The sequence below is a fragment of the Suncus etruscus genome, chromosome 3, assembly GCF_024139225.1.
Source record: "Suncus etruscus isolate mSunEtr1 chromosome 3, mSunEtr1.pri.cur, whole genome shotgun sequence".
Taxonomy (NCBI): domain Eukaryota; kingdom Metazoa; phylum Chordata; class Mammalia; order Eulipotyphla; family Soricidae; genus Suncus; species Suncus etruscus.
In genome coordinates, this window is record NC_064850.1 from 60,909,411 (window position 1) to 60,936,217 (window position 26,807).

The 26,807-nt window shown below is 36.2% G+C and overlaps 1 protein-coding gene and 1 non-coding gene across 2 annotated transcripts; one reads left to right on the forward strand and one right to left on the reverse strand.

The window, feature by feature from the left end:
- The first annotated feature begins 693 nt into the window (after positions 1 to 693).
- Positions 694 to 17,020, forward strand: LOC126004330 (complement factor H-related protein 2-like). The gene is made up of 5 exons (XM_049770780.1): positions 694 to 825; positions 7,259 to 7,453; positions 10,298 to 10,474; positions 16,176 to 16,358; positions 16,763 to 17,020. The coding sequence occupies exons 1-5, from the start codon at positions 759 to 761 to the stop codon at positions 16,972 to 16,974; spliced, it is 834 nt and encodes a 277-aa protein (XP_049626737.1). The 5' UTR covers positions 694 to 758; the 3' UTR covers positions 16,975 to 17,020.
- On the reverse strand, positions 2,418 to 2,629 carry LOC126005448 (small nucleolar RNA U3). Its single transcript, XR_007494528.1, has one exon. It is a non-coding gene; the product is annotated as a small nucleolar RNA U3 (small nucleolar RNA).
- Positions 17,021 to 26,807: the final 9,787 nt, after the last annotated feature.

Consider the following 26,807-nt stretch of genomic DNA (forward strand, 5'->3'; position numbering starts at 1 on the left):
AGAAGTAATGAACTAATAAGATGAGGATAGGAGAAGAATCAAAGGTAGGCAAGTCATCAACAAGTTTGTGGGTTTTACCTGTAAAACAAATTTTATTAAATGCAATACAAATCAGAGGCTGATTTGTATTATTTGTGTTTATTTGTGACAAGCACAGAGATACTTGTCAAGCATATAGCTGACCTGCATTTGATCCTCAGCACCCCAGATAATCCTCTGAGCCTAACCAAGAGTAAACTCTAAGCAGAGTCAGGTGTGACCTGTAACCTTAAAAAAATTTATACAACACACACACACACACACACACACACACACACACACACACGAAAATCAAATTGGTAAAGTTAAAATATACTAGTTAGCTTTCCAGGGTCCTAAGAAATAAAGTAAGTGGGACGTAAGAAAGCAATAGACATGGACTCAGTTATTCTCCAATGATTCACTTGGTTAAGAAAGAACTTCATCTACTTCAAAAGAAAAGTTTAGTTTTTTAAATTAGCTTATGACACTTTTGGATACAGTCTATTATTGTTTGTTTCTAAAGAAAGTTGTTAATTCAATATATATTGTGAAAGCACTAACAGGAATGAAGGGATTTTGCAAACCTCTATGAACTTTGATATTGACTAAAGTACCCTAATTTACAAGGTTCACGACAGAGAACTTAAAATCAGAGTCACTGTTGATATAACATTTAGTGTAGCTGATTCAAATCTCAGAGAACACACTAGATTGTTTATCTTATTCTAACATTGGAAATGGCTACCATGTGGTTACGGATCATCGCTGCTCTCATTGTATGGGTTTCCTGTGTTCATGGACAAGGTAAGTCGAACATAGATCTGAGAGGCTAGGCTGGTAGTGCAGCAGGTAGGGCACTTGTCTTACACATGCTGCCTTGACTAGATCCACAGGACCCCATCTAGTCATCTGAGCCTGCTTGGACTGATCCCTGAGCACAGAAACAGGTGTAATCCCTGAACACCTCAGAGTATCTTCCTCTCAAACAACTACAACAACAAAAATCAAGCTGATCTGAACCCTTCACTTCCCACTTCTATCTAATTTTGTCTCTTTTCTACTTTCATTGTCTTAAGATCCTGAGAGGGGAGGGGAGACTATTGCTTCTTTAAATTCATAATGGAGAATAGATTTATAGGAAACATATCTCATACTAATCAAAGTGGAAAATATGCATTTTATCTCTCCTGAGTTCCAACACATGATACTCAGTAAGATTATTAAAATATAAAAATAAGCCAAAACAACTTTTAGAAATATGTTACAATAGGTGGGGTAACCGATACTGAATTGGGGACTAATTTTAGGCCACACAACTGGCTTAGGAGTGAGGGCAGAACTCCTGATCCTTTGGAGAAACCATGAAAAGAATACCAACTATGCTCTTCCAGGGTCACCTTTTCACTAATTCTTTTCTAGATGAGAGACCACCCCTGCTATCAAGAATCTGGAATAAGGGTCGGAGCTGTGGCACTAGTGGAAAGTTGTCTGCCTTGCCCACTCTAGCCTATGGTGTTCCATATGGTCTCCCAAGCCAGGAGTGATTTTTGAGCGCATAGCCAGGTGTAACCCCTGAGGGTCACCGGGTGTGGTCCAAAAACCAAAAACCAAAAAAAAAAAAATCTGGAAAAAATGGGAAGTGGTCCCCATGGATCTGCAGTTTCCACTTTTTGGGGTGCACATCACCTGAGCTTGTAGAATTGAGGAAAGGATGTTAACGGTTTGCAGTATAGTAGTAACTGTGTCAGGGAGGGGGCTGTATGATTGGCAAGTCACTAGCTACTGTCTTTATTGGGTTACATTCAAGCTGTTTTTCTTTTTCTTTTATTTTTAAGTCAAAGATGTTTTAATAAAAGGATTTTTACTGTTTGGGAAACCAAAGTTTTAGTTATTTCATTTTCATGCGAATACCAGACACCTGAGAAAAGGAGTGTTTAAAAACTTACCACTAGGATGTAGATAGCTAAATTGGATTAAGTCAGATCATTCCTTTGTTCTCTTCAATTTCTTTTATTGCTTCAATTTGCTTTCTGATTTTTTTATCCATTACTTTGATTTATTATCTCACAATAGCCATCTTATCACAAAATTAGTCTTATCTAGAGACAGTTAAGAAACAATTACTGGTCTCTGAGTAAGACCAATTTTTATTTTAGCCTGAGTTGTTTGTTTTTTGTTGTTGTTTGTTAGTTTTTGCCATGAAAAAACTTTTAAATTTGATGTAGCCCCAATGTTTATTTTGCTTGACAAGAACAAGGAGCTTATTCTTCTTTTGCTATATTGTGAGACTTGATTGGCTGATATTTTGTTGAGACATTTTCTTTTTCTTTATTTTTATTTTATTATTATTATTATTATTATTATTATTATTATTATTATTATTATTATTATTATTTACCACTCAGACTGCATCCTCTCCCTCTACCCTTTCCAGAGGAAAGGGAGAACGATTATCAATGGCCAAAGGCAGCCGCAGAAGCGACACCTAGAGCCGGCTTCACGCTCAGGAGAGGACGCTCACTTCTTCTCGTGGCTTCGGGTGCTCTACACGATCAGAGAAACTTCTCTAGTCGCGTACTACAGAAATGATCTCTGAAAGTATAGTCTTGTTGAGACATTTTCATCAATAATTATGAGGGAACATTTATCTGCTTTTCATTTTCAGACAATTTTGGCTTCTTATAGAAGCTCTTAAATATTTTTTGTTTTTGATATTTTCACGATTCTTCTGTGAATGTTTGGTGGATTTTGACCAGTAAACATATCTGGACATAGTGTCTTATTCTTGGGAAGATTTTTGGGGGGATGGGTGTGCATACCTAGAAGTGCTCAGAGATCACTCCTGGCTCTGACATCACTCCTGGCAGGGCTTGGGAGAGATACTATATGAGATACTGGGATAGAACCCAAGTTGACTGCATACATAAAAATAGTCCACTTGCTGTACTATCACTCCAGCCCCTCTTGAGAAAAAATTTTAATCACTGCTTTAATTTTCTTATGCTTGATTGGGCTACTGTTTTCAATTTTTCCTGGCTTAATCTTGGGAACTGATAGGATTTTAAGAATTCAACCACTTCTGTTTTGGTTCTCCAACTTAGTCGGTATAGAGTCATGCCTACTGAGTTTATGTATTTCTGAGGTGTTTGTTATAATTTCTCTTCTTTCATGTCTGATCTGATTTATTCAGGGTTTCTTTCCCTCACTTTTGTTTTTTTTAGCTAAAGGTTTTTCTGTGTTTTATTTATTTTCTTTAACAATTATAGCTCATATTTTCTGAGAAAATTTGTATTAATTCTCATTCTTTTCAAGGAGTACTTGAATTTCTATTTTTATTTCCTTTTTAATCCAATAGTTATCACTGTGTTGTTCAATTTCCTATCACTCTGTTTTTCAATTTTCAAATATTGAGCTTTTCTCAACTTTATTTGTATGATTAATTTCTACTTTATAGCATTGTGATCAAAAAAGATTTGATTTTATGAATTAAGAACAAATTATGTCACATGATCTAACCCAAACAATAGTCCAAGTTAACCATAAAATAATATATGTTTGATTTTTTAAAGATGGTCTATCCTGTAAATATCTATTAGTTACAATTCTTTCTTAATCCTTATTTATATAGGGCTCTTTTTTCTTTATTAATGTCCATCTTGTTGATATACTCAATGACAAAAATGGAGTATTAAAGACTCCTACTTCTATTGTGTTTTTGTTAATATATTTCATCAGGTATATTACCCAATACCTGGCAGAAATAATACCTGAATATAGAGCCAAGAGTAAAATGAGCACTACCTAGTGTGGAACAAAAAATAAACAAAAAATTAATATTTGACTATTTTAGAAATTATGAATATCTTTATAATATTATAAATGGTGATAGTTATATAGTCATAAATTATCATTAAATAATTTATTTCAAATAGATTCAGCTTATTTTCAGTTTTAATAAGCGTGTTGATATTTATAAACATTATAATCTTAATATTTAAACATTTCAACTAATTAGTAGCTAGATTAAAGAAATAAATATCTAATTTCAAGAAAGTAAAAATTTTCATATTAGTGGAGGACAGTATATTAAGTTAAATTTCAGAATTTAAGTTAAAATGACTAACTCTAACACTGATCACTGATATAAGTTTGCTTTCATAATTATATCTGAATACAATGTTAATTATATCTGTTAATTATACCTGTCAATTATATTGAAAAATGTTTGGCATATCAAGTAATTGTATCTTAGAAAAATGTAACTGTTTTATATGAAATGAAAGTTTAAGATTATGGTACTTAAATAAAGATATTAATTTAAAGAAAAAGAAAGTTTAAGATTATATTTACAATTACATTTTTTCTCCTTAATTTGTCACTTTTTTTTTGGGGGGGGGGTCACACTCGGCGGCACACAGGAGTTACTCCTGACTCTGCTTTGCACTCAGAAGTGGCTCCTGGCATGCTCAGGGGACATTATGGGATTCAAATTGGGGTTCGTCCTGTGTTGGCCACATGTAAGGTTTAAAAGCCTTACCATTTGTGCTATCATTCTGCTCATTTGCCACTTTTTGAAGTTTTCATCCTGAAGCTATGAAGCTTTCATTTTCCTTTAAATTAGAATAGTATCACTTTTGAATTATTATAAATAAAATATATAACATGATTTATAAAATGTGATCTATATATTTATATACAAATATGTAAGTGTACTTATATATTTATTAATATAATCTGAATTCTTGTGTTTCCTTTTTAGATTAAACATATATTTTGCTGCATGCAGAATTTTTTTATATTATTTTGTCAATATTTGGGGTATTTTCTTCATTAGAAACAATAACAGTAGCTATTGAAAAAAGGCTCCTTGTCTACTTAAAATATTCTTGAATGCAGTTTTTTTTCTGTAAGTAATCTTGAGATCAACATCCTTTAGATTTTGGGAAAGACCAAGTTTCTAAAGGAAGAAAGGAACCAACTTCGGAGAAGAACACGGTAAACCAAAAGATCCTTGTGAGACCATAGATACAGTACAGGTATTTGTCCCTTCATGCAGCCAGCTCAGTTCAGCCCCCAGCATCCCACATTATCTCTCAAGTATCACCAGGTATATATCTGGAACACCTTGAGCATTATAAGGTAAAATCCTGGAGACTTCCAAGTATTTTCAGATTGACCCTGCAGGACATGAGACCTGAACAATACCACATCCACCTGAACCAGTTGAGCAATAATAAAACATTGATTTGGTGCACCCATCCCCAAAGGCATCTTTGTATAATTAGTGAGAATTAGTGAGTTGTGTCCCTCAAATTCATATTTTACTGGGGTATATCTCAGTGGTAGCGCTCATCCTTGTATAATAAATCACAGGATTCAGTACTATTAAAATTAATATATTTTTTTAACTTCCTATAAAAAGACTAAATATATAACTCAAGGGACTAATGTGAATGCTTTGAATATAAAAAGTCCAAATTTTACCTTGGGCAATACTTCTTCCCTGAACACTACCAGGCATAAACTCTGATCACAGTGCAAGGAGAAACTTCTGAGCACCACCTTAATGTGGTGGTGGGTTTAGTTTAGTGGGTTGGAGCTGTGCTTTACATTCTGTCCCAAGTACCACATGTCATGCTAAGCACTAACAATGTGATCTTACAGTATTCTGGAATTTGATGCCAGAGATTGAACCCAAGTCAGCTATGTACAAAGCAAGTTTATCTCCAATCCTGGTTTCTTATTTTGAAAAATAGTTTTATTTAGGAAGACAGAAGTTACATATCTCAGGTCTCCATAATGGAATGATTTCTTTTCTTTTGACCCAGCATAGATGGGTCAAACCTGCTTAGCTTGATGTAGTATTTTCAGCAGAGACCTTTAGGACCCTGAACACTACTTCAGAGACCTTCATCCTCCCTCTATCAATACCACCAAATTCACTTGTGAAAATCCTATTAGTCAGAAACTCAGAATGTGACTATGTACAGAATTAGGGCCTTAATGCAGCAATTAAGAAAAAACAGATCACTATGGTAGGCCCTACTCTAAGAAAATAGGTCTATGTGTAAAACAGGAGGTCATTAAACAGACCAAAAAAAGAGAAGATCATGTGAACACAAAGGAGAAGATAGTTATCTGCAAGCCTAAAAGAGAGGCCTAAGAATTTAAGACTCCTAATGGTTGACTCTTCTTTGGTCTATAGAAATGTGAATAAATAAATGTCTATAATTTAAGCTAGCAACTATAATCTGGTTATGGCAAATAAATGCAAAGATACTAGGACATTTTTAGGGTGGGCAGTAATGATATAAAATTACTTTCATACAAGACCAGAGTAGTGGCACAATGGTAGGGCATTTGCCTTGCACATGGCTGACCCAGGATGGGCACGGATTCAATCCCTAGCATCCCATATGGTCCTCCAAGCCAGGATTTCTGAGCACAGAATCAGGAGTATGCCCTCCCCCAAAATTACTTTCATACATTCTACTCATATATATTTATATACCTTTCTCCCCCAGAAAACAATCATCTGAACTTCTCTGATACTTTCTTTATGAGTGTTTGCTATGCATATGCTCTGTATTGAAACTAGAGAGATAATACAGGAGGTGAGGCACTTGCCTTGTATAGGACTTTGGAGGCTGCAACCCAACTTTGAGTCATTGGCAGCACATATGGTCTCCTAAGTGCCACTAAGTGTCACTCCTGAGCACAGAACCGGAAGTAGTCCCTGAGCACTTCCAAGTGTGACCCTAAACAAACAAATCTCTCAGCTTTGATCCATTAAAGATGAGCTTAGTCATGTATACTTATATGAATAGGTATTACACATGTATAAGCATACTTATTCATGTATCTTGTAAAAATTTACCTGGTCAACAAGTATAAGGATGAGAAGGGCTTTGATATCTAATTCAGAGAATCATCTTGTCCACTGTGAATTGCAAGGGGGGGGGTGTCTCCAAGGCTTCACCCAGCAAAATCCAGGGAAAAATGATAATTAAACCTAGGTTAAACCTGGCTTTATATGTGGCTTAATTCTAAACTGAGCTATGATTTTAATTCTGGAATAACAACATAAGCACCTCAAATATTTCTGAACTCAATTATAGATATTTCCAATGTTCTAACCACATGTTAAATGGTGAAGTTATATAGAATAAAACTTCATCAAAGTGATTATAAAATGGGACATAAAGTTGATTGCTAATATATCCCATATTTTCATTAGGAAAATCTTGTAGCTTTCCAGACATAAAACATGGGAGCATATATGATGAAGACAGATATAAAGAAACATTCCCAGTTGCTATTGGAAAATATTTCTACTACAACTGTGATCAGAACTTTGTGTCTCCTGCACAAACTCTCTGGACAAAAATAACCTGTACTGAGGAAGGATGGTCACCAAAACCACAGTGCCACAGTGAGTAACTGCCCCCATTATTGTCTGAAGGAACAAGGTGAGTTCAGTGAACAAAGAATGGGATGCCTAATGAAGTTTAGAGTCAGACTATCATAGCTGCAGGATGGGAGAACAAACATTGTTATGTCTAACTTTTCTGAGGGTAATGAAGATTGGGCAACACCTGGCTGTGACCAGGGCTGACTCCTGGCTTTGTGAGAAGGAACCATTTCCAGCATTACTTAGAGACCATGTAAGGTCCTGGGTATTGAACCTGGGCCTGACATGAGCAAGTCATGTCATTACCATTACCATTACCAGCTGAACTGTATTTGGAGTCCATTTTACCCTTTTGGAAAAACTTCTTTTAATTTCAAATCAGAATAAAACTCAGCTACAAATAAAGTTTTATTTTTTCAACGTCTTAACGACTTCATTATAAAGATAAAGATATTCACACAAATTTGCTTGCCATTATACATCTTTCCTTTCTTTCTTCCTTTCTCTTTCTCTTTGTCTTTTTTCTTTTTTCTTTTTTCTCCTTTTAAACTTTTTCTCGTCTTCCTTTTCTTTTTCTTTATTTTATTTCTTTATTTTGGTTTTCGGTTTTTGGTTCACAGCAGGTGACACTCAGGGGCTGCTCCTTGCTATACACTCAGAAATCACTCCTGGCTCTGGAGACCATATGGGACACCAGGGATTGAACCCAGGTCCATCCTGGGTCAGTCATGTGCAAAGCAAATGCCCTACCACTGTGTTATCATTCCTGCACATTTCTTTTTCTTTTCTCCCTTCTTTTTTATTTATTTATTTTATTTTTTTAAAATAATATCTTTAGGGCCCGGAGAGATAGCACAGCGGCGTTTGCCTTGCAAGCAGCTGATCCAGGACCAAAAGGTGGTTGGTTTGAATCCCGGTGTCCAATATGGTCCCCAGTGCCTGCCAGGAGCTATTTCTGAGCAGACAGCCAGGAGTGACCCCTGAGCACTGCCAGGTGTGGCCCAAACCCCCCCCCAAATCTTTATTTAAGTACCATGATTATAAACATGTTTGTAGTTGGGTTTCAGTGATAAAAAAAATTTGATTTCAAATCAGAATAAAACTTTCTGTTGCCCCTTCATCAGTGCAACATTTCCACCATAAATACTCCCCACTTTTTTCCTCCCCCACACCCTGCCTGTATCTGAGACAGACATTCTATGTTTCTCACTTATTAGCATTGTCATGATAGTTGTTAGTATAGTTATTTTCCTAATTGCACTCACCACACTTTGTAGTGAGCTTCATATTATGAGCAGGTCCTTTTAGGCCTCATCTCTATTGTCTCTGGGCATAATTACAATAATGTCTTTGATTTGTCTTAAAACCCATAGATGAGTGATACTATTCTGAGTCTATCTCCCTCTGGCTTATGTCACTCAGCATAATAGTTTCCATGTCCATCCATGCATATGAAAATTTCATGACTTTATCTCTCCTTGTTTTTGTTTGTTTTTGTTTGTTTTGTTTTTGGGCCACACCCGGCAGTGCTCAGGGGTTACTCCTGGCTGTCTGCTCAGAAATAGCTCCTGGCAGGCACGGGGGACCATATGGGACACCGGGATTCGAACCAACCACCTTTAGTCCTGGATCGGCTGCTTGATGACTTCATCTCTCCTGATAGATGCATGCTATTCCATTGCAGTCAAGATCAGTGTATCTATTTTGTTTGTATACTTATTTATTTTGTTGACTACAATTTTAAAATTATATTTTAATCCCCATAATTATAAACATGCTTGTAGTTGGGTTTCTGTCATAGAAAGAACAACCCCTTCGCCAATGCAACATGCCTGCCACAAGTACTTTCCTATCTTTTTCTTCCACCCACTCCCTGCCTGTATTTGAGACAGGTATTCTACCTCTCTCACTCATTAATGTTTTTATGATAGTTATTAGTGTAGTTATTTCTGTAACTGCATTCACCACTCTTTGTGGTGAGTTTCATATTGTGAGCAAGTCCTTCCATTCTCATCTCTATTGTCTCTGGGTATTATTAAAATAATGTCCTTTATTATTCTTAAATCCCATAGATGAGTGAGACTATTCTGTATCTATATCTCTACCTCTGACTTATTTCACTCAGCATAATAGTTTCCATGTCTATCCATGTATAGAAAAATTTTATGACTTTATTTTTTCTGATAGCTGCATAATATTTGTGTATATGAACCACACTTTCTTTAGCCACTTATCTGTTGTCAGGTACCTGGATTGATTCCAGATTCTGACTATTGTAAATAGCACAGCAATGAATATAGGTGTGCAGAAGCATGTGTGTGTTGTGTTTTTGTGTTTGTAAAGTATATCCCTAGGAGTTGTATAGCTGGATCATATGGGAGCTCAATTTCCAGTCTTTTGAAAAATCTCCATATTGTTTTCCATAAAGGCTGAACTAGATACCATTTCCACCAATGGTGAAATAGAGTTTCTTTCTCTCCACATCCCAGCAGCAATTATTATTGTTCTTTTGTGCCAGTCTTTGTGGTGTGAGATGGTACCTCATTGTTGTTTTGATTTGCATCTCCCTGATGATTAGTGACATGGAGCATTTTATCATGTGTCTTTTTGCCATTTGTATTTCTTTGAGAAATTGTTATTTGTTCTCCCCATATTTTGATGGGGTTAGATGTTTTTATTCTTTTTAAGTTCTGTCTGTAACTTGTTACCTTAGATATTAGCTCCATTTTTTTTGAACATGCATTAGATAATTTTTAAAGCAATTATTTCTTGATTTGTGCATAGTGCACTTAATTACAATTACAGTTTGCTACTTGGAACATAATTTTCTTCTCATTTTTAAATTAGTCATATTTGGGTTTTTAGGATATTGCTTTTTTCCATGGGTGGAAAAAGGTCACTCTAGCAATGAAGGACATATACATCTGGAAGGTGAAACTGCGACAATTACCTGTGAACCAGGTTATCGCCTCTTGAATAATAAGAGCGTCATTACATGTGAAGAAAATGGATGGTCTATCAGTCCTATGTGTAAACAGTTCAGTAAGTATGCACCTTTCCTCTGAGCTTCTGTATTCTTTCTGTGTCACAAAAATGATTATAAAATATATGCATGATTATTTTTATATATTATGTTATATTAGAATATATTATTATATATAATTATATAATATACTTATATATTATATCATACTGTTTTATTATATTATAGAATAAATGCATTATTTTATATATCATATTATAATATATTATTATATAATTATATAATATACTTATATATTATATTATTTTTATTACATTATAGAATATATGCATTATTATTTTTTGGTGTTTTGGGGTCACACCCAGCAGCACTCAGGGGTTATTCCTGGCTCTATGCTTAGAAATCACTCCTGGCAAACTCAGGGGACCATATGGGATGCTGGAATTCGAACCACTGTCCTTCTGTATGCAAGGCAAACACCCTACCTCCAACTATCTCTTCGGACCTGCATTATTATTTTTATTGTTGCTTTTTTAATATTATACTTTCAACTATGCCTTCACAGATATTTTCTTTCTTTGTTTTTGTTTTTGTTTTTGTTTTTGTTTTTGGGCCACACCCGGCGGTGCTCAGGGGTTACTCCTGGCTGTCTGCTCAGAAATAGCTCCTGGCAGGCATGGGGGACCATATGGGACACCAGGATTTGAACCAACCGCCTTTGGTCCTGGATCGGCTGCTTTGCAAGGCAAATGCCGCTGTGCTATCTCTCCGGGCCCGCCTTCACAGATATTTCAAACTAAATGTTAAACTTACAACCTAGTTTGAATTCATTTTTGGTACAAAAATCTACTATATATCTTGATCCTTTCCCCATTATGTAATTTCCACCTTGTATTGTGGTTATTTTTTATTATCTTGCATTTTAAAATAGTATAGAAAAACCCATTAGATTTAGAATATTTTTCACATCATCAATACAATATAAAAACTATAATTATTTTGAGTACCTATAGTAAACTAGTAGTGTTTATTTTCATCTTTATCACTGTTTTTTATTTATTTATTTTAACTATAAATTATTGTCTGAAGTCCTTTCAGTTAAACCAGAAGCATTTCTACATTAGTGATAAATTCCTCCAGTTTGTGTTTGTTTGGAATCAATTCTTCTCTTGTAAGGATATCTTTGACTGGTATAATCAAAAGGTTGTATATAATTTACTTTTCCTTTTGATATTTGTGGGTTCCTAACAGCAGTGATCAAGAAATTTTGGGCCCACACCAGTGACAACAGTTTAATGCAAGTGACTAAGGTTGTGATGCTGCTTCACTGTGAGTTGACTTGCATACTCTGTCTAGGATAGTTGGAAGCCCCCAGAGTCACACCTATATTGCCTATAGGACCTCCCAGACTACATTAGATGAAACTCAGTAATCACCTGGTACAGAAATCAATCACTAGTTGGGCCCTACATATACCTAAAAATCAAAGAAGAATGTGGAAAAACATTAAAAACTTAGTCATTACTGAAAGAAATAGGGAACACTAGGAAACAGGAAAATATTACAGGGACCAGAGTGATAGCACAGAGGTAGGACATTTGCCTTGCACACAGTTGACATGGGACAGACCTGGGTTAGAGCCCCGGCATCCCATATCGTCCCCTGAGCCTGCCAGGAGCTATTTCAGAGCACAGAGCCCGGAGTAACCCCTGAGGACTGCTGAGTGTGGCCCCAAAACCAAAAAGAAAAAAGTTACATGTTCATGAATTCTAAGCATTAATATTGTGAAGATGACCACCTATCCAAAGCCCTTACAGATTCTAATAATTTCTCAGAAAAAAATATGATAATATTATTTAGAGACACAGAATAAGCACTACTGCAATTTGAATGGAATAATAAAACATACTGATATTCAAATTAAAGTTCAAAAAAACATTAGAGGTACCACATTTCTTGATTAAATTGCACTATAATGCTATACTAATCATATTTATAGGTAGTTAATATATGACAAAGAAGTTGGAGTATAAAGTGAAGCAAGATAAGCCTCTTCTGGGCTAAAGTGACAATGCAGCAAGTAGGGCATTTGTTTTGCATATGGCCAGCCTGGATCCAATTCCCAGATCCCCATTTAGTCCCCTTGATGTTTCCTAAGAGTAATTAATGAGCATAGAGCCATAAATAAGCCCTGAATATTGCATGGTGTAGCAAAAAATGAATAAATATAAGTGCCTTTTGCAAGTTATGCTCAGATAAATCTAGGTAGATATATGCAGGAAAATTAAACTGGATCCATATATCACTGCATACATAAAAGAAGTGAATTCAAAGTGGATAAATACTTGAAATAAGACCAGAATTCATAAAATATATTGATAGAAACATGAAGTGCTCTCCAGGATATGAATTTCATATGTGTCTTCAGTGATTTGGCTCCATTGGCAAAGATAATGTAAACAAAAATAAATGGAACTATATCAAATTATGGGAAAAATTTTAGGCTAAAATAAAAAGACCTCTGTAATGTGAGAAAATATTCTTGCACTACAAATATGATAAAGTTCTCATATCCAAAATATATAATGAATTCTCATTGCTCAATATTCAAACAATAATCCATCAAAACTGGGGAGAATAGACATTTCCCAAAAGAAAGCAGAAATATAGTTAGCAGATATATAAAAATCAAAACTTTGATGACATACCAGTGAGGATGACATATTCCAAAAACACTGGAAACAGCTAGTATTTATAGAAAGAAGGAGAAAAAAGAATCCTCATTAGCTATTGATAGGAACGTGGTCTAGTTCAGCCTTTATGGAAAACCATATGTAGATTTCTGGAAAATTTAAGGCTTGAAAGGCTTAAAACAAAGCAAAAATCACAGCCTTAGAAACTCTTGCTGAATTTGGTAACATTATAGATAGATATAAAAATCATTTCAAATTGACCCTTGTTAATCGAAATTTTGATCATTCCAATTGCCTTTGTATTATAACAAACAGCATAAAGTCAATTTGTTTGTGCCTGCATTGTTGGTAGTATTGGTGTTTAAACATTTAATGCCTGAAATAAATATTATGAGAAACTTTGTAAATCACAGTGTAACAATAAAAATTGTGGTGGGGGAGTAAGGATAGAACTACTATATGACCCAGTAATTCCACTTTTTGGTATCCACTGCTCCCACCTTTTCGCCCAACACACACACACACACACAAAAAAAAAAAACTCAACAAAATATTTATTTGCAAAGATATAGGCACACTTATGGATATATGCACACTTAGGTTTTCTGAACTGCTGAAAGTATAATAGCCAGTATCTGCAATGTACACTCTCCAATAATAGACAAGTGGATAATAAACTTATAAAATTATATACAGCTATAGGAATAATTGAAATACTGTCTCCTGGGGGCTGGAGATTTAGTACTTCAGGTAGGGTAATTGCCTTGCAAGTGGAAAACCTGGAATTAATCCCCAGCTCCTATATGGTCCCCTGTGAGGAGTGATCCCTGAATGCAGAGCTGAAAGTAAGCCCTAAACATTCCTGGGTATCATCCATAAATGAAATAACAAAACCCAAAGGAAAATTAAAGACTATTTCATGGGTTTAGGCAAAAGCATATTCTCTGAAACTACATTCTACTTAGGTGGAGAACTAAAATAACTGAACTACTGGATTCATCACATTATTATACATCCTCAACTCTGTACCAGAGTTTGAAAAACAAATTACCATAAATGTAATCTGCTCCACTATTTTGGGTGGGAGGAGACAAAATTTTACTGACAATCAACTAAAACAATCTATTTAAATGTCATCTAAGTTAGAATTAATGGTAAAATGACAGAATTGAATGGTTAAAATTGAAAGTCTGTAGCCTACAATTCTTTTTGTTTGGGGGGGTCACACCCGGCAGCACTCAGGGGTTACTCCTAGCCCCATGCTCAGAAATCGCTCCTGGCAGGCTCTGAGGACCATATGGGATGCCGGGATCCGAACCAATGACCTTCTGCATGAAAGGCAAACGCCTTACCTCCATGCTATCTCTCTGGCCCCCTATAGCCTACAAGTCTAACTACTATAAGTATATACAATTTATTTTGTACTTTAATTCTATTCTGTCATTTTTTGCATTAGAATCCAATACTAAAAATAATTCAGTTTTGTGAAATTGCAAAACTTGCCTGACATGAATATATTTTGTGTTTGTGGTAGATCTTATGAGAAAAATATTTGAAATATTAAAATACCATGACAAAGATAATTAGAGAGAGAAGCTGAATACTTATTCCAGAGACAGGCCGGGGGGAGGAAAATGGGGGACATTGGTGGTGGGGAAGGTGCACTTGTGAAGGGCGGTGTACATTCTAACACTAAGACTTAGCTATGAATATTTCTGTAACCATGGTGTTTAAATAAAGACATTATTTTTTTAAAAAAATTAACTAAAGTATATTTTAGGCTAACTATCAATCTTATAAATCCATCCTGAGAAAGTCTGTATTTCAGTTACAAATATGTTTTCAAACTATATTCATAAAATATGTATAATGCCAGTTTTTTTCTGATCCATGAACAGTATTCAGGAAAATGAGCAATTGGTCCACCTGTTCAGAAGTAATGCAAGCTTGGGTATTATAAAAAGGTAGTGAGCAAAAAAAAAAAAAAAAAAAAAGTAGTGAGTAGAGTGAACAGATTACACAACTATAGAAAAATGCCTACAACAAACCCTAAAGACCAGGATTATAGATACAGAAGGAAGGAGTGTTCTTGCTGACCCAGGAGAATCTGATGAGGCACAGCCTCTTGGATGGAAGTGTTCATCATCCAAAAACAAGGTCCTGGGATCTTGGCAATGAAGTCAAAGAAATGAATATATGAGAGGCTTATGATTCCAGTAATTTGTGGGAATTTACAATGAAAATATAATTTTCTCTAGTTATACTCCAATGTTCAAAGCCCCATAACAAAACAAATACAAATACATAGAGTCAATGGAACAATTAACCTATAAGTTGAATATGCCAATAAATGTAAATAGCATTTTTAAAAATTTGTATTATAGTTTGGGTAGTTAAAATAGTATTAATAATTATGATATCAATATAGAAAATTACTGATTTCACCACCACCAAAAGGTTCAACACTACAATTATCACCACCACCACCACTATCTCTGTCACTGCAAATCTGCTCTTCCTTTTCTTCCCCTCCTGTATGGTAACTGTGCACAAGGACCAAAGTCATGTCACTGTTCAGTACTGTCTATCTTCTTTTTTTTCCTCTTCTTTTTTTTTTCCTCTTATATTTCACACATATTGACAACATCTAGATCTGACTTATTTTCCTTAACGTGATACCTTCTGGTTTCATTAACTGCAGCAAACACTACTATTATTCACATTATGACCTTTTTAAAGCCACACCCAGAAGTGCTTAGGGTTTACTCTTTGGATCTATACTCAGGGGTCACTTCTGTTTAGCATTTATAAGGAAAACATTGATATTTGTAAGAAAAATATTTTAATATGAGAATACTCAAATGCAGTGTGAGCATTTAGGTCTGCTTCCATGCGGGCTGAAAAGAATGGTTAAATGTGACATTTGGCTTACATGATCAAAGTTCTTCAGTGATTCATTTGTCAAGCCTGAAACCATATTTTGTTATTACATTATGCTATCTTATGTGCTTAATTTAACCTGTGTTATACTTTGACATTTAAGTAAATCAGATCATATATTTTCCAGATTCAAGAGAAAACTGTGGACCTCCTCCACCTATTGACAATGGAGACATTACCTCATTGCCACTAAAATCATATGCTTTAGGATCAATAGTTGAGTATCAATGCCAGGCCTTGTACGTACTTCAGGGAAATAGGGAAATAATATGTACTAATGGATGGTGGTCAAGTCCACCAAAGTGCTTAGGTAAGTATTTACATGATCACATGGATTCTGGGAAAAATCAGTATGATAATTATGAAGTTTTACTGTTTATAATATTTTATGGAATACCAATTTACCATTCTATTGTCTGTTTCTGATTTATTATTAATTATGTAATTTAGATAGAATGAGTCTTGTATAGCAATAATATTAAAATTTAAATGAAAGATTTTATGATATTTGACATTATACACCATTAATTATATTTAATGTTCACACCTCATATCATTAATATCAATAATAACTGCTTTCGATATGGACAACAAATGTGTGTATGTTTGGGGAAAGATTTTGGGAATGAATTCTTGTGCAAGCTTTAACATAAGTCTGATATTCTTTGGAAAATATTTTTATAATATTGTTGTGCTTTATTTTTTACCCCTCAGATCCTTGTGTTGTATCAGAAGACATCATGAATAAACACAATATAAAGTTACGATGGGTTGATAGAAATAAACTCTATGTTCAGTCAGGGGACATTGTTGAATTTGGGTGTAAACCTGGGCATCATAGCAAGACATCATCTCAATCATTTCGAGTACATTGTTTAGAAGGAAAATTGATGTATCCCACTTGTGAACTAACAATATTAGAATGAACTTTGACTAAGTATATGAATTTATTAAAATCATTAATTTTATGCATAAATATTTGTTGACATGTATTCAAATTGTGGAACTATAATCTGAGTCACTTCTTTCACCTGGTTTATTGAGTAGGCATTATTTTACAATATTACAAAATTTCAGGGGTATGGTTAACACCAATAAATATGTATAGGTTTCACCTCCCCACTATTAAAATTACTTTCATTTTTATAGTGCCTAATACCAAGATGTATCTTTTCTCACATGTTTATGTTATATTTTATTTTATTTATTTTTTATTTGTTTGGGGGCCAACCTGGTGGTGTTCAGGGATTACTCCTCTCTATATAGTCAGGGAATACTCTGGCTATCTCAGGGGTGCCAAGAACTGAAATTGTCAATGGCATGCAAAGCAAATTCCCTGCCCATGTGCTATCATTCTGGCCCCATCTTTTCGCCTAGGTTTAATAGAGTTTGCATAGATCCATAAAAAGTTGCATAGATGAATAAAAGTGTTTTAACTATGTGCAGTGATAGATGACAGAGATTGGTTATCTTAATTCCCAGTACATAAAAATATGAAACCATTATGTTGTAGAGTAGAAATGATCACACATATTATGTATGCACATTGTGCCTTAAAGAACACAAATTAAAATGATCTCCAATTACTTGACAAATTTCTCAAAACAAAATCTGGCAACTTCTGAAAAGTTGAACATATTATCTTATTTACATTGCTGAGTTCTTAAGGAAACATCAATTGCCATATTGCAAAAATGTAAAATACTTGACACATTAATATATGCAGAAAATGTTTTAATACCATTCTGCTTTAACTTCTTAAAAATTCATTGAGTATATCTATATTTTCTTCTTTTTTAATATTTAATTTCTTTTTCTCTTTATATTTAAGTAACATTGAATAAAACATAAGCTTCAGTTATGCATCATTAAAATTTAGCATATCTATAGTTTACATTAAGTTCTCCACAAAATCCAATGCTATTCTTTACACACAATTTTCTCCATTTTCTTTTAATTTACTCACCTCTTTCTCATCCCACCTGTGTGAGAAGTAATTCTGAATAAGAATCCTCTCTCTCAGATTAATTTCACTCAACATATACTCTCCAGATCCATTAACATAGCAACAAATTGTATGACTTCCTAAGAGAGTATCAAATGCCAAAAGAAAATTGAAAGGGGAGCAGGAAAAGCTTGCCACTGAGAGGGTCAGGGTTGGGGGAATAAATTAGCGAAGTGTAACTTTCAGATAATTTCAGAGGTAAATGTGTCTGCAAAGAGGAATGGTGGGGAGTAGAAATGAAATTGGGGATATTGGTGGAGAATAACGGACATGGTGAAGGCATTGGTGTTTGAACAATGTATGTAGGCCTCAAATTCAATCAAAGAATTTTTGTAACCTTGTAACTTACAGTGATACAATGCAAATCAAGTAAATACTTTTTAATTAAAGATAACTTTCGGGGGTCGGAGCAGTGGTGCAGGTGGTAGGACTCCTGCCTGTATGCATTAACCTAGGACAGACAGCAGTTCAGTCCCCCCACATCCCATATGGTCCCCCAAGCCAGGAGCGATTTCTGAGGGTATAGCCATGAGTAACCCCTGAGTGTCACCGGGTGTGGCCTCCTACCAAAAAAAATCCTTTCAAAATAATATTTTGTTAACAAAAATTTCTTCTTTTGATAAAAGCTGTTAGGACAAATTTTCTTAGCTGCTTCCAAATACACAATGCTGAGATATTAATTATAGTTATCACACTATGTATTACATTCCAAGGTTTTAATTTAGTGTGGGTTTTTATTAGTTGGTTTTTAGGCCATACACATCAGTACTCAGGCTTACTCCTGGCTCTGTGAACAAGGATCACTCCTGGAAGTGGTCAGGGAACTATATGCAGCACCAGAAATGAAACCCAGGTCAGCTGTGTGCAAGGTAAGGGATTCTCCAGCCTCTAATGATATATTATTACAAAGGAAAGTTTGTACTTTCTACTCTTTGTACAGAACACTTACTCTCCAAGCCTCCATTCAATAGTCTGTGTCAACCAACTGCCAGTTCTAGGTATATAAAAGCTTAGGTACTTTTTTCTTTTAATTTAAACACCATGTTTACAAGGTTATTCATATTACAGTTGTGGGTTTTATTTTTTCACTGATAAAGTTGTTTATGATTGAGTTACAATGTACAACTTTCACCAGTGCATATTTCCTGCCATCAATGTCCCCAGTTTCCCACTCATACTCACACTCTCACTCATACTTCCATATACTCTCCACTTCCTGTCTCTGGGCATATAATTTTCTTCTCTCTTTCTCTAACTCTTTCATGCAGTCTCACTCTTTCTCTCTCCTTTCTTTTTCCTTTTAGACACTTTGATTTGCAGTACAGTTGACAAGGCTTTCTTACTCCACTTTGTATTTCTTGCCATTTTATCAGAGATTAATTGAAGGCTTCCTGATCCCTTCGCGAGACTGCTGAGGAAGGCCCACCATGAACTTAATCAACTTAATCCCATTAACTTTTACCAGCCAAGTTCACCAACCAGATTCACCAGCCAGGTTTGCCGGCCAGGTAGGCAGTCACAGCCCACTAGGTGATACAATCTCCTGCCTGATGCTTTTATAAAGCCTCTGCATCCCTTCATTTTTGGATTCCTGATCCCTGCGGGAGATTGCTGAGGAAGAACCCAGCGAACTTATTCCCATCAAGGCTCGCAGCCCAGAAAACAGAGAAGCAAGAGGAGCTGCTGCTCTGCTTCACTATGCAGCCATGCACAACTCCTAGTCCAGTTCTCCATTACGACACACAGTAAAAGCCATGCTACAAGTACATCAATTGGAAAACAACGGAGGACAACAGCATACATAGAGAATGAAGATGGCAACTCTGATGATCCATAGAGTACCAACCACATTAGTTAACCTCTCAGGCAAGGAGTTTAGAGGAGTAATATAGAGGATGCCCATAGAACTCGAAGAAAGAATAGATCAAGCCAAAGAGAACACAAAAATAGAGATCAGAAAACTCCAAATTAAAAAACAGGACTGAAAAACTTAGTAGATAAAATTAAAAACTCAGTGGAAAACCTTTCCAACAGAGTAACAGCAGCCGAGGACAGAATCAGAGAGCTGGAAGATGAGATGCAGAACAACTATATAAAGCAGAAGAGACTGAAAAAAATACTCAAAGAATATAAACAGATGAAAATACAAGTCCTTGACAAATTCAACAGAAACAACATAAGAATCTTTGGATTTCTTCTTCTACCTCTTCCTCATTATCATCAACTTAATCTATGCCAAATAAAACCCACACTGTTACTTTCTCTTTAGGAAAGGAAATTCGATACATAAGATGCAGTGGACAATACTACATAGGGTAGCCACCTACATAGGTAGGCCTCATTAACGCATTGTTTAGTAGTGGAGTCGAGAAACCTATGTGTATCCTAAACTCTTCCTCTCAGTATCTAACCCTGAAACCTTCATTTATGAAGGCCCGACCCCATCTTACCTAGAAACTGGGAAAACCTCCCAACTCCGACACACTGACCCAATATCTTTTAGTTTACTTATTATTTTTTTTTTACTATACTTACCTATTTTGCTGTTCTCTCTTATTTTTTGCTCTCCCTTCCTCTTATTCTTTTTTTTTTTTTTTTTTGGTTTTTGGGCCACACCCAGTAATGCTCAGGGGTTACTCCTGGCTATGCACTCAGGAGTCACTCCTGGCTTGGGGGACCATATGGGACACCGGGGGATAGAACTGTGGTCCATCCTAGGCTAGCACTAGCAAGGCAGACACCTTACCTCTAGCACTACCATGCCGGCCCCAAGCTATACCTAAGCTAATTATTTATCTTAATTCATCCAGTTCTTAAGAGCTCAGACCCATCCTATTAGGGTCAGACCTCTGACAACATCTTAAGAATAGATCACTAAAAAAAAAAAAAAAGAAAAAAAAGTATAGATCACTATTGTATGTCTTTTTGTTTGTTTTTTTGTTTTTTGTTTTTTTTTTGGGCCACACCCACTGGTGCTCAGGGGTTATTCCTGGCTGTCTGCTCAGAAATAGCTCCTGGCAGGCACGGGGGACCATATGGGACACCAGGATTCGAACCAACCACCTTAGGTCCTGGATCGGAAGCTTGCAAGGCAAACACCACTGTGCTATCTCTCCGGGCCCTATTGTATGTCTTTATGTGGGCATGAGTACCTAAAGAGAGGACTCCTCTATGCAAGGCAAACCTAAATTGCAAACAATTCATGCATATAGTGTATATAGCTCCTCCTATATACTATCCCTCTTCCCCCCTTCAGAAATCCTACTATCTCTTCACCCCCCCCATCCTAATTTGATATCCTGCTTTATTAATACATTTTACCCTCAGTTCTTAATCAATTATGTATCAAGATTGACTTCCTGCCCAAATAAGCCATCACCCAGCTCCCAAGCGAAGAGACACACTCAGCCCCATATTTTATCCCCTGTCAAGAAACTACAACCAACACACCTGCTGACTCATGCTATATGGCCCTCCTCACCCTCCCCCCCCAACAAATGTGGACTGTTGTTTGATACCAGACTCAGCTCCAGAAGGATCTCCAGTTCAAGAACTCTACTCGAGCCCTTTTTGCCGCAAATCATTTCTCAATCTCTACAAGACCAGGGTGTGTGATGAAAACGTGCCTGGGATCCCACCCCCGACAAGAATATCTCAAAAGACAATGAGGAAGTCTATATTTCCTTTAATTGTTTTTTTTTTTATTTGGTTTTTGGTTTTTGGGTCACACCTGGCAGCGCCCAGGGGTTCCTCCTGGCTCTACACTCAGGAATCGCTCCTGGCAGGCTTGGGGGACCATATGGGATGCTGGGATTCAAACCACCGACCTTCTGCATGCAAGGCAAACACCTTACCTCCATGCTATCTCTCCATACCCTATTTCTTTTATATGCTTAAGACCTATATAATACTACCTCGTAACCTCTTTATCCCCAAGTGTAAGGTAGTCTCCGGCATCACTTTGTTCGCTTAATTTTTTTCAATGTACCATATTTATTCGATTATAACTCGCAGCCATGTATAACGTGCACTCCTAATTTTCTATTAAAAATCAGTATAAAATTTTGTTTCAAATCAAGCATTGTAATTGACAAAAAAATGCTGTTGAACACATGCGGCCATGAAAAGAATTTTATTGACAACGTAAACTGATATAAACACAATACCAAAATAAAATTACCAGTAGCAATATTTATTTAAAATGCTTCCAAGTCAGATTCATCATCAGATACACTAAAGAGTTGTTCCCATTCTTCTCGAGTTAATTTTTCATCAGTGTCCTAGTTGGCAGGAACATCTGTTTCTCCAGTTTCTTGGCTTACTTCTGAGTCTGAATTCCACAGCAGGTCCATTTGATTGCTGATACCTGTCTTCAAAAAACTCTTGATGATCATTTCTTTTGGTATGTCTTCCCATGATGTTTGAACCCAGGATGTTACGAGAGATAGGCCAGGTTTCTTGAGTTTTTTTTTTCCCTTCGCCCTTACATACAGTGCGCAGCTGCAGCCTGGAAAAGGTGCAGTGCGAACTCACAATTGGCCTGCGCCCTCATTGGACTGACCGCCACTGCCACCCCACCCCAGCCCTTGTTTATAACGCACACCCAAACTTTGATTTCTTTTTTTGGTAGAAAATTTTGCATGTTATACTAGAATAAATACGTATTTTATTTATTTTTCCTTTATGTATGAGTATGTATATACATATATACATACATATATATATACATATATATATACATATATTGTCTTGTTTCTGTTTTCTTTTTTTCTTAACTCTACCTGTTTTGGTTCTCCTTGATACAAAAACCTACAAGAAAAACTATTGCCTGGAATAATAGCTCATGTCAAAACCAGGGCACAGAGATGATGGAGCCTGACACTTTCACCCCAAATGCACCAACAACATTGAAGAGCATTTTGGTTGTTTCCAGAGTGGCTATTGTAAATAGTGCTGCAATGAATATAGGTGTGAGGAAGGTATTTTTGTATTGTATTTTTGTTTTCCTCAGGTATGTCCCTAGGAATGGTATAGCTGGATCATATGGGAACTTAATTTCCAGTTTTTGGAGGAATCTCCATATCTCCTTCCATAAAGGTTGGACTAGACGAATTCCCACCAGCAGTGAAAAAGAGTTCCTTTCTCTTCACATCCCCATCAGCACTGCTTGTTTTCCTTCTTTAAGATGTGTGCCAATTTCTGTGGCGTGAGATAGTACCTCATAGTTGTTTTGATTTGCATCTCCCTGACAATTAGTGATGTAGAGCATCTTTGATTTGTGCCTTTTGGCCATTTGCATTTCTTTTTTTACAAAGTGTCTGTTCATTTCTTCTCCCCATTTTTGATTGGGGTGCTTGTGTGATCACTGCCCCCATTTTATTTCATTTCTTCTTTCCTTCCAACAGAACCACATAACTTGAACCATCTTGATCTGCCTCACAAATTGAGAGGGAAATAATGGAGGATACCAAGACCAAACAGTCATATGAACATTAAGTAGAATTTAAAAAAAAAGATCAAACTTAAACACCAAATCCAAAGCCAATGACAACAGAATCAATACCCAATCTACAACAAGCTAGACACAAAGGGGACAACTTATACTAGCATCCCAGGGTGTAAAGCAGGGGGATATGGGATACATGCTGGGAACAGGGGTGGAGGGAGGATATCATTGGAGGTGGGAATGCCCTTGATTCAATGCCGCTATGTACCTAAAATATTACTTTGAAAGATTTGTAATCCACTTTGGACAAAAAAAAAAGAAAGAAAGAAAAATAAAAAGAATTATTGGAGTCAGAAACCCAGGAAGAAAATCCCTAGAATGAATCAAGGATATCATTGCAGAGAAATTCTCAGAGCTAAAGATGGCATGCAACCAAATCCTGTATGCCTCAACAGTACCAGCTAACAGTGACCTCAAGAAAAGCACCCCAAAGACATCCTAGTCACAATGACAAATCTCACAGATAGGTATAGAATACTTAAAGCAGCAAGATCAAAAAGGTGAATTACATTCAAAAGAGGATCCTTAAGATTTACAGCAGACCTGTCACAAGAAACCCTCAAGGCCAGCAGGCAGTGGTGAGATATAGTGACAAAACTCATTGAAATGAATGTATAGCCTAGAACACTGCCCCAGCCAGAATCACTTTTAGGTTGAAGGAAGTATACATATCTACACAGATAAACAGCATCTCAGAAACTACACACTCAAAACCAGCCTGAAAAGAAAAACTGAAAGCCTACTTTAAGAAAAGACCAACCAACAGACACAACAAACCTCTACACAAAGATGACATTAAATCCCATGACAATTCTCTCTCAATGTAAATAGACTAAATGCACCAGTTAAGAGACAGAGTGGTGAGGCCGGAGCAATAGCATAGTAGTAGAGCATCTGCCGTGCATACAGCTGACCCAGGACGGACTGTATTTAGATTCCCAGCATCCCATATGGTCCCCCAAGCCTGTCAGGAGCGATTTCTGAGCACAGAGCCAGGAGTAACTGCTGAATACTGCTGGGAGTGACACAAAAAGAAAAGAAGAAGAAGAAGAAGAAGAAGAAGAAGAAGAAGAAGAAGAAGAAGAAGAAGAAGAAGAAGAAGAAGAAGAAGAAGAAGAAGGAGAAGAAGAAGAAGAAGAAGAAGAAGAAGAAGAAGGAAGAAGAAAAGGAAGAAGAGGAAGAGGAAGAAGAAAAGGAAGAAGAGGAAGAGGAAGAAGAGGAAGAAGAAGAAATAGAAGAAGAGAAGAAGAAAAAAGAAGAGAAGAAGAAATAGAAGAAGAAAAGAGAAGAGAAGAAGAAGAAGAAGAAGAAGAAGAAGAAGAAGAAGAAGAAGAAGAAGAAGAAGAAGAAGAAGAAGAAGAAGAAGAAGAAGAAGAAGAAGAAGAAGACAGAGTGACAAAATGGATCAAAAAGCTGAAGCCAACATTCTGTTGCCTACAAGAAACACATCTAAATAATCAGAACAAACATAGATTCAAGATAAAAGGCTGGAGGAAAGTCATCCAATTGATAACTTTCTTAAAAAATGGATAAATCTTGGGACCTACAATCTTCCATGGTTAAACCAGGATGATCTAGCATATCTAAATAGATGCATCACTACTGAGAAAATTAGAAGAGTAATGAAAAGTCTTCCTAAAAACAAAAGCCCAGGCCCAGATAGATTCATTAACAAATGCTTTCTTCTCTGCTGAACTTTCACTTCACATCTCATCAATTAATGTCAGGATGATCTTATATAATTATTATCTTAATTATCTCTTGGCTATATTTGTGCCATGACTGTTGCTGCCTCCAGTGACACCTTATGTTCTGCTTGGATATGCATGTTATTTTTCAGAGTGATTTTTTTTTTCTGTGCCTCCCTTTTTTTCTCTCTTAGACCAATCTCTCCACACTGGCTAGAGAGTGTTTGTTTCCATGTTGTGGATTTCCTTTATGTTTTATTTTTTTGCTTTGTCTCCAATATGTCAACTCTCAACTCTCTGTTTTGTTCTACTTTCACTTTTGTTATTGTCCACCCAATTCAAATAGCTGCCCACGTTAAACAGTCTAAACACACGGGCTAGAGAGATGAGTAGAGAGGGAGTGGCTAGAATATTTGCCTTGCTCAGCCAACCCGAGTTCAATCTCTAGATTCAATACTGTCAGGAGTAATAGAATAATATCTGAATTCAGAGCCAGGAATAATCCTTGATTTTCACTGAGTGTGGCCCCAAAACTAAAAATAAACAAACAGAAACGATTAAACCTCCTCCTTGAGAGTTTAACTGGCCTATCACACTTATATTCCAAGTAGACCTCCCCCTACCAAAAAAATTGAGTTTAACACCCTCCAGTGTTCCTTGTTTCATGGCTTCTCTCACATAATGAACCATGTGATGTTAGAACCAGGTCAGCTCCATAGACTCACTTTTTTCTCAAATGAGATGTAAACCAAGCCAAGAAAGATCATGAGTATCCTGGCCCACACAACAGAAAGCTAGCCATCTCCAAAATAGAGGGCAGGCCAAGGTCCTGCCCTGCCAAAGCCATGCCTACTGTCTGTCACCCAGAACCATTATTTCCTGATGGCCCTGACTCATCACTGACCCTATACAATTACCTTTAGGACACCAATCTGACCAAACTTGAGGTATGCTGGGCTTTGGGATGATATTACCAGGGCTTTTGATGCGAGTACAGGCATTCTCCTCCCATATTTTCCTTCTTTCAGGAAGCCTACTAGCTGAGTATGTGCCCATAAAAGCTGCAGTATCAGTAATAGTGCTTTGAATTTCTGGTCAACTTTATTTTTTGATGCTGTTATCCCTATAGGAACACACTAATTTAACAGAATGGCCAGCTAACATTATTGACTTAATTGGAGATATAATTATTTTCATAATGTGCTTCCTACTGTACTTATTTTTTCTTTTCTAAACTTTTTTCTTTTTCTTTTCCTTTTTTATTTTTTCAATAACTATTTTTTTACTTATCTGGAAACAAATATACTATGGTCAATTGTTCCAAGAATATGATGCATTTTATTTTTAAAAGAGTAAAATAAAAGAAAAATAAACACTTCAGTAAGCTAAAAACTCACAGCTGGCACTGCTGGGTACAGTATCTTCCTCAAATTCTCTCCAGTGTTGCATGTGAGTAGAACTTAAAGAGTCAGTGTGCAAGTGTGACCTCAGAGATCCAGCAGCAGAGAACCAGAATGAATGTGCAACCTAAGAGTACCAAGTTGAGTGTGCAGCCTCAGA